This window comes from Echiichthys vipera, assembly GCF_963691815.1.
Source record: "Echiichthys vipera genome assembly, chromosome: 9".
Classification (NCBI taxonomy): domain Eukaryota; kingdom Metazoa; phylum Chordata; class Actinopteri; order Perciformes; family Trachinidae; genus Echiichthys; species Echiichthys vipera.
The window spans coordinates 1,705,908-1,722,419 of NC_139834.1; the positions used below are offsets into that span (position 1 = coordinate 1,705,908).

At 48.7% G+C, this 16,512-nt stretch overlaps 1 protein-coding gene across 2 annotated transcripts; it reads left to right on the plus strand.

Moving 5' to 3' along the window:
* The first annotated feature begins 3,630 nt into the window (after positions 1 to 3,630).
* Positions 3,631 to 14,493, plus strand: mthfr (methylenetetrahydrofolate reductase (NAD(P)H)). 2 transcript variants are annotated; one of them, XM_083919807.1, is made up of 12 exons: positions 3,631 to 3,780; positions 5,073 to 5,331; positions 6,256 to 6,494; positions 7,432 to 7,542; positions 7,630 to 7,823; positions 8,778 to 9,028; positions 9,135 to 9,269; positions 9,446 to 9,626; positions 11,180 to 11,362; positions 11,491 to 11,592; positions 12,302 to 12,421; positions 12,700 to 14,493. In XM_083919807.1, the coding sequence occupies exons 2-12, from the start codon at positions 5,087 to 5,089 to the stop codon at positions 12,919 to 12,921; spliced, it is 1,983 nt and encodes a 660-aa protein (XP_083775933.1). In that variant the 5' UTR covers positions 3,631 to 3,780; positions 5,073 to 5,086; the 3' UTR covers positions 12,922 to 14,493. The 2 variants fall into 2 exon arrangements, with proteins under 2 accessions (XP_083775933.1, XP_083775934.1); XM_083919808.1 differs by lacking the exons at positions 12,302 to 12,421; positions 12,700 to 14,493 and adding an exon at positions 11,966 to 12,076.
* The last annotated feature ends 2,019 nt before the right edge of the window (positions 14,494 to 16,512 follow it).

Consider the following 16,512-nt stretch of genomic DNA (forward strand, 5'->3'; position numbering starts at 1 on the left):
ATCACTCCACTTCCTGCTGCTTATCCCACGCCGGGGTGCGGGGGAAGCGGGTTAAGCGAGCTATTCCAGGCGCCCCACTGCACACCAAGGTTTTCCAGCTCTCTGTACAGAGCCCTGAGACCCGCCAGCCCAGACACCATAGAAAGGCTCTCCGGGGTGTTCTGGGAGGTCCGAAATGCCCAAACCACCGCAACCGGTCCATGGTTTGGATGCAAAGTTCCCTCCAGACCTCTGAGACCCTCACCCTCACCCCTCACCCTGACCCTGACCCTCACCTTCACCCTCACCCTCACCCTCATCCTGACCCTGACCCTCACCTTCACCCTCACCTTCACCCTCATCCTGACCCTCACCCTCATCCTCACTCTGACCCTCCCACTGACCCTGACCCCTCACCCCTCTCCCCTCACCTTCACCCTGACCCTCACCTTCACTTTCACCTTCACCTTCACCTTCACCTTCACCCTCACCTTCACCCTCACCCTTACCCCTACCCTGACCCTCATCTCACCCTCACCCTTACCCTCACCCTCACCCTTACCCTCACCCTCACCTTCACCCCTCACCCCTCACCTTCAGCCTAACCCTCACACTCACCCTCCTCCTGAAATTTCCATTGGGGGTTCTGCACTGTGGGCGGCACGGTGATCACTGGGCACTGTTGCCTCACAGCAAGAGGGTTCCTGGTTCGAATCCCGGCTGAATCTCCATGTCTGCGTGGGTTTTCTCCGGGTTCTCCGGTTTCCTCCCACAGTCCAAAGACGTGCAGGTGTTCGGTTCATTGATGACTCTAAATCACCCGTAGGTGTGAATGGTTGTCTGTCTCTGTTCGTCTCTATGTGTCCTGTGATAGACTGGCGTCCGGTCCAGGGTGGACCCCGCCTCACGCCCGATGTCAGCTGGGATCGACTCCAGCCCCCCTGAGACCCCGACAGGGACAAGAGGCTGAAGATGGATGGATGGATGGTTCTGCACTGTACGGTGTACGGTTTGGAAACATAAGGCATGTTTTGTGCATGTTGCGTAATGGCATGGGGACCATTCTGTGCTTCTCGCCATGAAACAGGAAGTCGCTCTAACTTTAACAAACATTGTCCGAACTCCATGACACGTGTATGAACAGTCTCTGTGAGTGTTGGAGGTGAACTGTTCGGCCCTGCTGCATGTTGGTGCAGACTGTATGAAGAGTTTTGATAAAGTGGACGACGCCCCCTGCTGGAGTTTACATGTCCACACTGTCTCCAGTCAGTCCTTTGAACCCGTCCTCAGTGCTTCTGATGTGTGTGTGTGTGTGTGTGTGTGTGTGTGTGTATCAGTGGAGATACCTGTGTGATCTTCTGATGTCACGATGTCACGCACAGATTCAAGGCACCTGTTTTTTCGATAAACACGACTTCCAGCTGATCAGAGACGGACAACGATTCATACTCCCATTCACACCTACGGGCAATTTAGAGTCATCAATTAACCGAACACCTGCACGTCTTTTGTGCCCTCTAGGAGCCAAAACGTGTGCTAAAGTGTCCTCTAGGAGCCAAAACGTGTGTTAAAGTGTCCTCTAGGAGCCAAGATGTGTGCTAAAGTGTCCTCTAGGAGCCAAAACGTGTGCTAAAGTGTCCTCTAGGAGCCAAAACGTGTGTTAAAGTGTCCTCTAGGAGCCAAGATGTGTGCTAAAGTGTCCTCTAGGAGCCAAAACGTGTGCTAAAGTGTCCTCTAGGAGCATAAACGTGTGCTAAAGTGTCCTCTAGGAGCCAAAACGTGTGCTAAAGTGTCCTCTAGGAGCCAAAACGTGTGTTAAAGTGTCCTCTAGGAGCATAAACGTGTGTTAAAGTGTCCTCTAGGAGCCTAAACATGTGCTAAAGTGTCCTCTAGGAGCCAAAACGTGTGCTAAAGTGTCCTCTAGGAGCCTAAATGTGTGCTAAAGTGTCCTCTAGGAGCCAAAACGTGCTACAGTGTCCTCAAGGAACCAAAACATGTGCTAAAGTGCACTCTAGGAGCCAAAACTAGTGCTAAAGTGTTCTTTAGGAGCCAAAACATGTGCTAAAGTGTCCTCTAGGAACCAAAACATGTGCTAAAGTGTCCTCTAGGAGCCAACACATGTGCTAAAGTGTCCTTTAGGAGCCAAAATGTGTGCTAATGTGTCCTCTAGGAGCCAAAACATGTGCTAAAGTGTCCTCTAGGAGCCTAAACGTGTGCTAAAGTGTCCTCTAGGAGCCTAAACATGTGCTGAAGTGTCCTCTAGGAACCAAAACGTGTGCTAAAGTGTCATCTAGGAGCAAAGATGTGTGCTAAAGTTTCCTCTAGGAGCCAAAACGTGTGTTAAAGTGTCCTCTAGGAGCATAAACGTGTGTTAAAGTGTCCTCTAGGAGCATAAACGTGTGTTAAAGTGTCCTCTAGGAGCCAAAACGTGTGTTAAAGTGTCCTCTAGGAGCATAAACGTGTGTTAAAGTGTCCTCTAGGAGCCAAAACGTGTGTTAAAGTGTCCTCTAGGAGCATAAACGTGTGTTAAAGTGTCCTCTAGGAGTATAAACGTGTGCTAAAGTGTCCTCTAGGAGCATAAACATTTGTTAAAGTGTCCTCTAGGAGCATAAACCTGTGCTAAAGTGTCCTCTAGGAGCATAAACGTGTGCTAAAGTGCCCTCTAGGAGCCAAAACGTGTGCTAAAGTGTCCTCTAGGAGCATAAATGTGTGCTAAAGTGCCCTCTAGGAGCCAAAACGTGTGCTAAAGTGTCCTCTAGGAGCATAAACGTGTGCTAAAGTGCCCTCTAGGAGCCAAAACATGTGCTAAAGTGTCCTCTAGGAGCATAAACGTGTGCTAAAGTGTCCTCTAGGAGCATAAACGTGTGCTAAAGTGTCCTCTAGGAGCATAAACGTGTGCTAAAGTGCCCTGAGCCAAAACGTGTGCTAAAGTGTCCTCTAGGAGCATAAACGTGTGCTAAAGTGCCCTCTAGGAGCCAAAACATGTGCTAAAGTGTCCTCTAGGAGCATAAACGTGTGTTAAAGTGTCCTCTAGGAGCATAAACGTGTGCTAAAGTGTCCTCTCCAGTGGCCCCTTTTTTGTCTTTTCGCCCCTGCTCTTCAAAAAGTCTGTGCACGCCACTGATGTTCATGAGCCAACAGGTTTTACAGTATCAGCAGTGAAGAATCTGACACCAGGGAGTGTGTGTGTGTGTGAGTGTGTGTGTGTGTGTGTGTGTGGGAGGGTGTGTGTGTGTGCGTGTGTGTGTCTCCCTGTGTGTGTGTTCGTGTGTGTGTGTGTGTGTGTGGGTGGGAGGGAGTGTGTGTGTGTGTCTCGCTGTGTGTGTGTGTGTGTGTTAGTGTGTGTGCGTCTCCCTGTGTGTGTGTGAGTGTGCGCGTGTGTCTCCCTGTGTGTGTGTGTGTGCGTGTGTCTCCCTGTGTGTGTGTGTGTGTGTGTCTGCCTGTGTGTGTGTGTGTGGGTGGGAGTGTGTGTGTGTGTGTGTGTGTCTCCCTGTGTGTGTGTGTGTGTGTGTGTGTTTGTGTGTGTGTCTCCCTGTGTGTGTGTGTGCGCGCGCGTGTGTCTCCCTGTGTGTGTGTGTGTGTGTGTGTGTGTGTGTGTGTGGGTGGGAGGGAGGGTGTGTGTGTGTGTGTGTGTGTGTGTGTGTGTGTGTGCGTGTGTCTCCCCGTGTGTGTGTGTGTGTGTGTCCTGCTGTAACAGGCGGTAGCTAATGTTCTTTCTTGTATGGAACAAGAACACGAACACAAAGCGCACCGGCACCGGGACCTGGACACGCGTGTTTCTTTCCCCGGAGTAAACGGAAGGTAAAGTGTGTTTACAGCTAAGTCTGTAAAGTTTAAACTTTTATTTTCTTTTAATAGCCAGTGAGCTAGCATCCTGGCTAGCATCCTGGCTAGCATCCTGGCTAGCCCCTGCAGCACTAAGCTAGGTTAGCTGTGCTCAGCCCGGAGCGTTAGCAGCATAGCAGGCGTGTTTGCTAACACACGTTTAAATGGATGAATGAGGATAAAACTGTGTAAACCAGACTTATTTATAACTTATTAACCTTTCTGTTAAAGCACCGGGCAGGATGTGGTGTGTGTGTCCTCATGGGTTCTTTAAAAACGTGACTTTAAAGGTTGAAAATGTACAAAAAACACACAGAATTAAAGTAGCTTTTCCATAACAATTAATATCAATATTTGAATTTTCTGACGGGTTTGACAATGACTTCCTGTCCCGTTGTGTTTCCATTGAAGCAGCCAACACACCTCTTCAACAGCTTCCCATTGCTAGGCAACAGCCTTGGTCCTTGTGAACTTCCTGTCAGCTGATGTCATTCACATTCACTGAAACAGGAAATGAGGTCGGACACATTTAGAATGTTTGTTTACATCCGTGAAAAAGGCCAATAGCGTTCGGCGTTGCCGGTTGCCAGGGTTGTCTGTTGTTGGGTGCAGCTACTGTAGGCTGGCACTGGGTGAAATGGAGTTAGCCAATCCTGCAGCTGCTTCTTTTATCCCAGCAGCTGAGTGAGCGGAGACGGGCAACAACGAGAGTCACTATAGGCCGAGCATTCACTCCATGGACTGAGAGAAAGGAGAGGAACGCAATTCAAACGCACGCCCACATGGCTACGCTTCTCCTTGATGCTAACATCACTTTCATCTGCACTTAGCTGCAACGGCTAACGCTAACGGCTAAAGCTAACTGTCAGTCAAACTCCTCTAATCCTTGTTTTGATGCTGTGATTTTCTGGAGGGGACGGGTTCAAACAGGCTCAAACAGACTCCGGTCTCCTGGAGCTACTGGGCCGGGTCTGACCAACCTGGCAACCCCACTGCTGGACTTCTTTTTTGTTGCTTCGACTACGATATTGAGACACTAGATGGAGCTGCTCTGCTCGTTCTGCAGATTCAACCTTTAATTTGAACTGGCTTCCTATTCTGTGAAGTTCGCTAATAGTGATTTCATATAAAGAGTTGTTAAACTTTTTATTCATGCTATTTGAGGTTTAACGTTGCGTTTTCTGAAAAGCTAGTCCCTGTGACACAGTTTTAGCAGAGTCTAACATCTAATTGAGCACGGTTTGACTTGTGTGTTCTTTTCTCCTCAGTATAATTTGCCGTCATGGTGAACCAGGTCCAGCGAGGCGACGGTAATTGGCAGTCATGCAAGAGCGACTCCAGCGGGGCCAGCAACAGTGGCGAGAGCTCCAAGGAGAGCTCCCGGTGCTCCACCCCCGTGCTGGATGCGGACCGCTCGGACCGGCTGCGGGACAAGATGCGGAGAAGAACGGAGTCTGGGGACCGCTGGTTCTCGCTGGAGTTCTTTCCTCCCCGCACGGCCAGTGGAGCGGTCAACCTCATCTCAAGGCACGTGGCATCAGACTGGACCTGAATGTTTTATACAGGAAATATAATGTGCTCATCAATGCAGGCCATGCTAAAGCTGGACACAAGGACATGCACCAGAATGTGTAAAGTTTTAAGTAAGGCTATTTCCACAAAACATGTGCTAAAGTGTCCTCTAGGAGCCAAAACATGTGTTAAAGTGTCCTCTAGGAACCGAAACATGTGCTAAAGTGCCCTCTAGGAGTCAAAATGTGTGCTAAAGTGTCCTCTAGGAGCCTAAACATGTGCTAAAGTGTCCTCTAGGAGCCTGAACATGTGTTAAAGTGTCCTCTAGGAGCCAAAACATGTGTTAAAGTGTCCTCTAGGAACCTAAACATGTGCTAAAGTGCCCTCTAGGAGTCAAAATGTGTGCTAAAGTGTCCTCTAGGAGCCTAAACATGTGCTAAAGTGTCCTCTAGGAGCCTGAACATGTGCTAAAGTGTCCTCTAGGAGCCTAACCGTGTGCTAAAGTGTCCTCTAGGTGCTAATATTTGTGCTAAAGTGTCCTCTAGGAGCCAAAACGTTTGCTAAAGTGCCCTCTAGGAGCCAAAACATGTGCTAAAGTGTCCTCTAGGAGCCTAAACGTGTGCTAAAGTGTCCTCTAGGAGCCTGAACATGTGCTAAAGTGTCCTCTAGGAGCCTGAACATGTGCTTAAGTGTCCTCTAGGAGCCTAACCGTGTGCTAAAGTGTCCTCTTGGTGCTAATATTTGTGCTAAAGTGTCCTCTAGGTGCTAATATTTGTGCTAAAGTGCCCTCTAGGAGCCAAAACATGTGCTAAAGTGTCCTCTAGGAGTCAAAACGTGCATTTATCGTTTACGTATAACTGTGTTTCTTTAGTTTAGGTGTGAATGATGAAAAGAAAGCTGGAACATGTCTTTTGAGCATTTCTTGTCGTTCTTCTTCAGATTCGACCGTATGGGCTCCGGGGGGCCGCTGTTCATCGACATCACCTGGCACCCTGCAGGCGACCCGGGCTCAGACAAGGAAACCTCGTCCATGATGATTGCCAGCACAGCGGTCAATTACTGTGGCCTGGAGAGCATCCTCCACCTGACCTGCTGCAACCAGACCAAGGAGAAGATCACGGGCTACCTGGCCAAAGCAAAGCACCTGGGCCTCAAGAACATCATGGCTCTAAGAGGAGGTAGGAGAGCTCACGGTGGTTATACACCTTTAATTACAGGAGGGTTTGGAACATGTTTTCCCAGTAATGAGGAGATTGAAAGACTCAGGGCGCCCTCCCACTGTGCCTCCGTCCCGTGCCCCGTGCTTTAGGGTCCTTGTCCCCCCCTCCAGGCCCGTTTGTACTCACACTACCTGGGCCTCGGAGAATGCTTCTTGCTGCCTATACGTCATCACGCCGTAACACGTCACACGCATTGATGACGTCATGGCGATGCGTGGCTTTGTTTCCAGATCTTTCCGTAGACCTCGGAGTTTTTGTGCGTCTTGTCGACTGTTTTTGAATCTTTTCATCGACCAAATCTGCAGTAAACACTCCACCTCCGCATCACACCAACGTGAACCTTTCACCGCCATTGTTTGAAATGTCCGCGCATGGTCCCTCCTTCTTTTTTCTACGTCCCAACAGGCGCACAGGAAATGACCTCAGAACCGCCGTAGGCCTCGTGCTCGTACACGTGCGCACGCTCGTGCTCGTACACGTGTAAACGTGCTTTACTAAAGCCCACCTCTCCCAAACGGGCCGTGGACGGCAAGCGTGCTGCTCCTAGACGTGGTACGGTTGCACTCACACTGGTCAAAGGAACCAGACTTTAGCCGTGAGACGTGCTGGGGCACGGTACGGAGGCACAGTGTGAGGGCGCCCTAAATCCACCTCTAAACCAACACTGATTGGTTCGGTCGCTGCTCAGACTGATCTGAGAGTAAAACACGACGGAGCTCAGAGATCAGGACGGGCTCAGGTGGCGTGGGGCGTCTGATTCCTCTGATTCGTCCGACACTGTTAGTCTCAGATGTGGTGATGGTTCCACAATAAAACTGGACATTTCCAGTATCGCCTCGGAGCTCTGAGGAGCTGTGGCTGCCAGCTGAGGTGTGATGCTCTGATGTCTCTGCAGACCCAGTGGGAGCCGACTGGGAGGAAGAGGAGGGAGGCTTCAACTACGCCACCGACCTCGTCAAACACATCCGCTCAGAGTTCGATGACTACTTTGACATCTGTGTCGCTGGTATGTTTTCAGCCTCCACATCAGTGATAGACAGTTGAACTCTGTTTGAAGTGTTCACCGGTGGTTGTAAATGGTCTGTGCGTGCAGGTTACCCCACAGGTCACCCCGAGGCCGAGAGCTACGAGGAGGATCTCAGGCACCTGAAGGAGAAGGTGGATGCCGGAGCAGACTTTGTCATCACTCAGCTGTTCTTCAGGGCAGAGACTTTCCTCAAGTTCCTGGACGACTGCAGAGCGATTGGTATCACGTGTCCCATTCTCCCGGGAATCTTCCCCATTCAGGTAACTCACTTAAGAGTCCGGGAACATCATCACCAATGAGGAGAAGGTTGAACTCTGATGGCGTCGTACTGGTAAACGCTTTCTAAGAAAAGCATTTGTGATGTTAGATTCTCAAACAAATGGTTCTTTCGCTAACAACCGGGGCAGCATGGTGAAGGCATTCAAAGGTCTTTTTTAACCACTAATGCTGATGAAAATAACAGCAAACCTCTGCAGCAGCATGAGAAGAGTCCCTACACACACAACAAAGCAGCAACAGCGTAGTTAGTGAAGCCAGAGTTTATTAAAGAGTGTTTTAAAGACTTACCTACTGGCCCCTGCACCAGCTCCTCTCATAGTAAAGTCCATTACAGTGGAAGGAGCCCATTGGTGCTTTGTTGTGTGTGTAGGGACTCTTCTCATGCTGCTGCAGAGGTTTGCTGTTATTTTCAGCAGCATTAGTGGTTAAAAAAGACCTTTGAATGCCTTCATCGTGCTGCCCCGAGCTAATCCCTGTTAGCCACGTCCGGCTGTTAGCATGTCTCCTGGATTTCTCCGTTAATAGTTGTTAAATAGTTGAAAAACGGGTTGGTTCATGAACATCAGTGGCGTGCAAAGACTTTTTGAAGGGCAGGGGCGAAAAGACAAAAAAGGGGACACTTTCGAGGACACTTTAGCACATGTTTTGTCTCCTAGAGGACACTTTAGCACACATTTTGTCTCCTAGAGGACACTTTAGCACATGTTTTGGCTCTTAGAAGACACTTTAACACGTTTTGGCTCCCTAGAGGGAACTTTAGCACACATTTTTGCTCCTAGAGGACACTTTAGCACATGTTTTGGCTCCTAGAGGACACTTTAGCACATGTTTGGGTCCTAGAGGACACTTTAGCACACGTTTTGACTCCAAAAGGGAACTTTAGCACACGTTTAGGCTCTTTATGTAAAGCTTGACTTGAACCTGTTCCTCTCCAGGGTTACCAGTCTCTGCGTCAGCTTGTCAAGCTGTCAAAGCTCGAGGTACCGGAAGAGATCACCCAAGTCATCGAGCCCATCAAAGACAACGACGCCGCTATCCGCAACTACGGCATCCATCAGGCGGTGGAGATGTGCCGTGTGCTGCTGGACAGCGGCAAGGTCCCAGGTCTCCATTTCTACACGCTGAACCGAGAGGTCGCCACCATGGAGGTGCTCCGACAGCTGGGCCTGTGGATAGAGGACCCCAGGTCAGTCAACATCACTTCATCACCCTTTTATTTAAGCAGGAATGTTCCCGTTGAGAGTTTCCGTTCATACCGGTCCAGAGTTTTAGAGCTGGTTGTTCTTCTCCAGGCGGCCTCTTCCCTGGGCAGTGAGTGCCCATCCCAAACGCAAGGTGGAAGATGTTCGACCCATCTTCTGGGCGTCCAGGCCCAAGAGCTACATCTACAGAACCCAGGACTGGGACGAGTTCCCCAACGGCAGATGGTACGATTACTCACGAACTCAAAAGATGTTCATTACAAACATAAACGTCTGTGTCCTTATAACAGCATTTCATTTGGTGAAGGACAGTTTTGGACAGTTTGACAGAGAGGGGTGTGTTTTTGAGTCGGTGTGTGTGTGCGAACGAATAAAAGGAGTCCTGTCGTTGATGCATTTAGGGGAAATTCCTCGTCTCCGGCGTTCGGCGAGTTAAATGACTACTACCTGTTCTACTTGAAGAGCAAGTCATCCAAAGATGCGCTGCTGCAGATGTGGGGGGAGGAGCTGATGAATGAAGAGAGCGTCTACGAGGTCTTCACCTGCTACATCACGGCCCAGACCAACCGCAGCGGACACAAGGTAGACCAGACGGGAGGGGGGGGGGGGGGGGCTTTCAACTGTTCTCAGTTCAGACCAAAGGTTCCCGACCAGACGAGGTGAAACTTCAGTGTTCAGCTCGGCGAGACAGTTTATCGTCTCCATAGCAACGCCTCTCTGTACTTCTGGTACAACTTCCGACTTTTGAGGATTTTGTTCGTAGCTGGATATAATTAGTAGCGTTATAAAATATAAATGAGGATGGAGGAAGTGAGATACTCGCTACAGCTGCATTTGTAGTTTGGTTTATTTCCCTGACTCGCTGCTTTATTCTGGATTACGGCGCTCGACCCTCTCTCTCTCACACACACGCTCGTCCATAACGGCCTTTTCATCCGTCTGACTGTCTCTTAGGGCGTCCTCCCACTGTGCCTCCGTCCCGTGCCCCGTGCCCCGTGCTTTAGGGTCCTTGTCCCCCCCTCCAGGCCCGTTTGTACTCACACTACCTGGGCCTCGGAGAATGCTTCTTGCTGCCTATACGTCATCACGCCGTAACACGTCACACGCATTGATGACGTCATGGCGATGCGTGGCTTTGTTTCCAGATCTTTCCGTAGACCTCGGAGTTTTTGTGCGTCTTGTCGACTGTTTTTGAATCTTTTCATCGACCAAATCTGCAGTAAACACTCCACCTCCGCATCACACCAACGTGAACCTTTCACCGCCATTGTTTGAAATGTCCGCGCATGGTCCCTCCTTCTTTTTTCTACGTCCCAACAGGCGCACAGGAAATTACCTCAGAACCACCGTAGGCCTCGTGCTCGTACACGTGCACACGCTCGTGCTCCTACACGTGCGCGTGCTCGTACACGTGCAAACGTGCTTTACTAAAGCCCACCTCTCCCAAACGGGCCGCGGACGGCAAGCGTGCCACTCCTAGACGCGGTACGGTTGCACTCACACTGGTCAAAGGAACCAGACTTTAGCCGGGAAACGTGCTGGGACACGGTACGGATGGACAGTGTTCGTGCTCCCTAAGTGACTCGACCGGCGGACTTTGCTCAGACTTGATTGGCTGCTGAAACAGGTGACGTGTGTTACGTTCTAAAACCAGCTGCTGGAGATTTGACGGGACGACATCAGCCGGTTTGAGTCCAGACGAGCCGGACAGTTCACACCGCTGCAACTTTTCTCTGTGACGCTCTAAAACCGCTTTGTTGCGTTGGGAATCTTTGGTCTGAACTGGACTTTAAAGGAAACTGCCACACGTGTTTCTGTTGTGTGTTGTTCTCCCGTGTTCATGCCGTAAAGTCTTTTCACACCTCAGGACTTTTACAACAGTCATGACTCAGCTGTTATTAAAGATCAGGGTTGCAAAGGGGCAGTTTCCAGAAACTTTCCATGGGAAGTTAAGCTGGGGAATATTGGAAATATTCCAAATTCAACGCAATTCATAGTAATTTCTGTGAATTAACTGTAAATTGGGGGTCATTCAAACAAAGCATGAACTCTTCTCACACCAGTCCAACAGTCATAGTCGTGCAGACTGTCATTAAACCACGTTGATCCCACGCGAACCTCTGCTCTTCTGCTAGGTGATGTGTCTGCCGTGGAACGATGAGCCTTTGGCCCCGGAGACCAACCTGCTGAAGGACGAGCTGGAGAAGGTGAACAGACGAGGAGTCCTAACCATCAACTCCCAGCCCAACATCAACGGCAAACCCTCCACGGACCCCATAGCAGGCTGGGGACCCGCAGGGGGCTACGTCTTCCAGAAGGTAGGACCGCTCTTTGTCTTGTTGGTGCGTTCTTGCTATGGTGAGAGTGATGTTGGGGTGTTCTGGCTATGGTGAGAGTGTTGTTGGGGTGGTTTGTTGTCTTAATTGTCCTGTTTTAAATCCAACAGGCCTATCTGGAGTTCTTCACCTCCAGTGAAAACGTGAACGCTCTCCTCAAAGTACTGAAGAAGTATGAGCCCCGGGTCAACTACCACATCGTTAATGTGCACGTAAGTTTGGCCGGAGAAGCACAGTTAAAGGTTGAATCTGGAGAATGAGCAGAACGGCTCCATCTTTAGATGTGATGTAACACCCTTTCAAAATACGATTTCCAGGTCCAAACAAAACAGAAACAATGGCCGAACATGTGAACAGTTACGATCACCTCTGTGGTCGGTTAGACTCTTTTTCATCCATAAGAAAAGAGGTCAAATGACAATTACATGGTTTTTTAAAATCTCAGATTTGTTAAAAAAACAAGGAACTGGAGAGACACGAGGCTTGGACCGGGCTGGACCAGGAAATCATATTTTGAAAGGGTGTCATGTAGCGTCTTAACTGCCGGATAGTGACTCTGGTTGTTGCCTGTCTCCGCTCACTCAGCTGCTGGGACAAAGAAGCAGCTGCAGGATTGGCTAACTCCATTTCACCCAGTGCCAGCCTACAGTAGCTGCACCCAACAACAGACAACCCTGGCAACCAGCAACGCCCAACACTATTGGCTGCTGCCATGGAAACAGAACGGGACAGGAAGTCATTGTCAAACCCCTCAAAAATATTTAAAATATTAATTCAGACTAATACTTTCATTCAGTTTCCCTCAAAACGCCCCGTGCGTGTATTATTATTATTTTAATAGCTTCTAATAAAGATTCTCCACATTCAACCTTTAAATGCTGCGTTCGTGTGCGAGTATGAACCGTGTTATTCTGTGTGCAGGGCCGTAACCTGACCAACGCTCCTGACATGCAGCCCAACGCTGTGACCTGGGGGATCTTTCCTGGCAGGGAGATCGTTCAGCCGACCGTGGTCGACCCGGACAGCTTCATGTACTGGAAGGTAAGGTCGGGGTCGTCCTGCTGAGAACGAGACACGCATGCCATGCACCCCAATAACACACACGACACACCAGGACCAGGCTCAGTGCACACAGTACTACGTTTACTGCTGTTGTTGCACGCCCTCCTTCACAACAGTGGTTCTGCACAGAAGTGGTGGAAGCACGGGTTCACTGGACCGCACCACGGTTCGAATCATTGCATTCAACATCAGAAAGCGCTACGGTGGTGTCCTCTGACCCCCCCTCATCCAGCCTGTCCCCCTTGTGTCTCCCTCAGGATGAAGCCTTCGCCCTGTGGATCGAGCAGTGGGCCAAGCTCTACGAAGACGAGTCCCCGTCACGCATGATCATCAAGTACATCCACGACAACTACTTCCTGGTCAACCTGGTGGACAACGACTTCCCTCTGGAGAGCTGTCTGTGGCAGGTCCTGGACGACATGTTCGAGCTGCTCGACGCTCCTCCAGAGCCGCTCAGCGACGACACGGTCTCAGAATAAAGAAAGCGATCGTCTCACACACCCTTTTAGCGACAGAGAGAACACTATGAAATGAATATGTCTTTAAAAACGCTGCTAATCACACGTGAGAGCAGAGCGTAGAGCATGGGTGTCAAAGTGATCCAGTAAAGGGCCGTGTGGCTGCAGGCTCAGTTTGACACCCATGGCGTAGAGGAAGAAGTGCACGTCACGGTATATTTGAAAGCGTTTTTTAAGCTTTTTTTAAACATTGGAGCTCAATGAAAGTCTCTGAAGAGAATAGAAAGGATGAATATTCTTCCATGGTCAGTGACTTGGTCCTTTGCTGCACTCCCAGCTGATAAAACACACTTTCACCTTTATTTAAGGTGCTTTTTTGGGTTTTTCTCACTGTAAAAAACAACAGTGCCCTTAGAAAATGAATCATGAACATGCGATATACCTTTGAAAATGTTTTTTTTAGTAAATGTATTTATTTTGGTTAAAAAAACACTAAGTCAAGTGCCATATTTGAATCAGATTTTGGAATAATGGATGTTGTTACGGGTGAAAACCAGCGTCCAGAGACAGAGAGGAGAGGATCCTGTGATGATGCTCGGACTCTAACACACGTACCTGAGAACCGCACCGCTGTCTAACAGCTGCCTTAAGGGTTGAATATGTAGAATCTGTATTAAAAGCTATATTAAAAATATATAAATACACTCACGGGGCGTTTTTGAGGGGAACAGAATCAAAGTATTGCTTTTTTATAAAAATATATTTAGTCTGAATTAATATTTTACATGTTTTTAGGGGTTTGACAAAGACTTCCTGTCCCGTTTTTGTTTCCATGGTAGCAGCCAATAGCGTTGGGTGTTGCTGGTTGCCAGGGTTGCCTGTTGTTGGGTGCAGCTACTGTAGGCTGTCACTGGGGGAAATGGACGGGGTCATCCTTATCCCCCAGTCGCGTAAACCTCTGCCTTTGCTAATTAATCTGGCATTTTGTCAGGGTTAGAGGTTAGGGTGAGGGTCTACAGAGGCACGCATGCCGGGGAATTCTGCTCTGACTGTGACCGGGGAACACAGTTACGCTCCCAAATGGAGTTAGCCAATCCTGCAGCGGCTTCTTTGTCCCAGCAGCTGAGTGAGCGGAGACGGGCAACAACCAGAGTCACTATAGGCCGAGCATTCACTCCATGGACTGAGAGAAAGGAGAGGAACGCCATTCAAACGCACGCCCACATGGCTACGCTGCTCCTTGATGCTAACGTCACTTTCATCTGCACTTAGCTGGAACGGCTAACGCTAACGGCTAATGCTAACTGTCAGTCAAACTCCTCTAATCCTTGTTTTGATGCTGTGATTTTCTGGAGGGGACGGGTTCAAACAGGCTCAAACAGACTCCGGTCTCCTGGAGCTACTGGGCCGGGTCTGACCAACCTGGCAACCCCACTGCTGGACTTCTTTTTTGTTGCTGCGACGACGATCTTGAGACACTACATAGAGCTGTTCGGCTCATTCTCCATGTTCCACCTGTGACATGTTTTAAATGAACGTCATATTTATTTGTCGTGCCTTTGTTCTTCAGCATTAAACCTTTTTTAGACCCTACAGCGTCGTGCACTGTTGTCTGTTACCAATGAAAGTGGAGCACGGCCTGACACTGTCAAAGTGACATTGGGACTTTATTGGGTATTCAGAGTAAAGCACCAGCACTAGAGAACTAAGTACAAAGTCCAGGTCATAGGACAGTACATGACACCGCAGCAGCCGGGTGACATCATCACCACGCAGAGAGGTGGTGCTGCAGGTCGCTCTGCAGTGAGGTATGACAGTTAAAGCCAGAGTTATTTATTTTATATTGGGTTCACATACCTTAGCCAATATTATCTGCTCATCTACTAGTTATACTGTTATTACAGGCAGCGGCGTGCACAGACTTTTTCAAGGGCAGGGGCGAAAAGGCCCTTGCCACTGAAGAGGGCACTTTAGTGCATGTTTTGGCTCCCAGAGTGTCCTCTAGGAGCATAAACGTGTGCTAAAGTGCCTTTTAAGAGCCAAAACGTGTGCTAAAGTGTCCTCTAGGAGCCAAAGTGTGTGCTAAAGTTTCCTCTAGGAGCACAAACCTGTGCTAAAGTGTCCTCTAGGAGCCAAAACGTGTGCTAAAGTGTCCTCTAGGAGCATAAACGTGTGCTAAAGTGTCCTCTAGGAGCCAAACATGTGCTAAAGTGCTCTCTAGGAGCATAAACGTGTGCTAAAGTGTCCTCTAGGAGCATAAACGTGTGTTAAAGTGTCCTCTAGGAGCATAAACGTGTGTTAAAGTGTCCTCTAGGAGCATAAACGTGTGTTAAAGTGTCCTCTAGGAGCATAAACATGTGCTAAAGTGTAGGAGCATAAACGTGTGCTAAAGTGTCCTCTAGGAGCCAAAACATGTGCTAAAGTGTCCTCTAGGAGCATAAACGTGTGCTAAAGTGTCCTCTAGGAGCCAAAACATGTGCTTAAGTGTCCTCTAGGAGCCAAAACATGTGTTAAAGTGTCCTCTAGGAGCATAAACATGTGCTAAAGTTCCCTCTTCGGTGGCGAGGACGCTCTACGACTACCTAACAGGATGATATTGAAACAAAAATATTACAGTAAATGCTAAAGCTCTTGGTGTCGTTGAGTGCTTAGAAAGGCGCCTAGAAATACAATGTATTATATTATTGAATGACATTTCATGGATCTTAAAAGTTAAGTTTTTTATAGTTTTATATAAACCTACAGTATATTTATACACACAAGTATCCCCATATTGAAGAAGATGAAGAATTCCTTTATTAATCCTGCAAGGGAAATTCAACTTTTTCACTCTGTTATTATTATTATTCATGTTACACACACACACACACACACACACACACACACACACACACACACACACACACGCACACACACACACACACACACACGCACACACACACACACACACACACACGCACACGCACACACACACACACACACACACACACACAGGACCTATGTACATGCAATTAATGGAGATGGGCTGCCAATGGATCAGCGTCCCGACCAGTTGGGGGTTCAGTGCCTTGCTCAACAGCAGGAGATGAACTGGCACCTCTCCAGCCACCAGTCCACGCTCCATTCATGGTCCACACAGGGACTTGAACCGGCGACTCTGCGGTTCCCAGCCAAGTCACCTATGGACTGAATGCCTTAATATTGAGTCAGAGGATTCAGGGGAAGTTTGTCGTGTTTTTGGATGTTTCACCTAAAAAACAGGAGATAAATTGTTTCCATAAGTGACTGTAGATGATGGATGGATGTTTCCACTGCTTTTATCACTGAAAAATGCGCTTGTGCGTAAATTACGCGCAGCTCTGACTGTTTAATAACGACCCTCCCTCTGCTCATGCTGCGTTCAGGTATCATAGGAAATCTAAACCTCCAAGCACAGAAACAATGTTATATGAACATATATTAAATAATAACATGTTAAAACACAACTAGCGTGTCACTCATGTTGGTTATAACATCATGCTTCCCGTTGTTCTTCCCACTAAACATGTTTTTCAGGTTCTTCTTGATGTTCTGATCTTTTCAAACCACAGCCCGTGAACGCAGCGTGACACA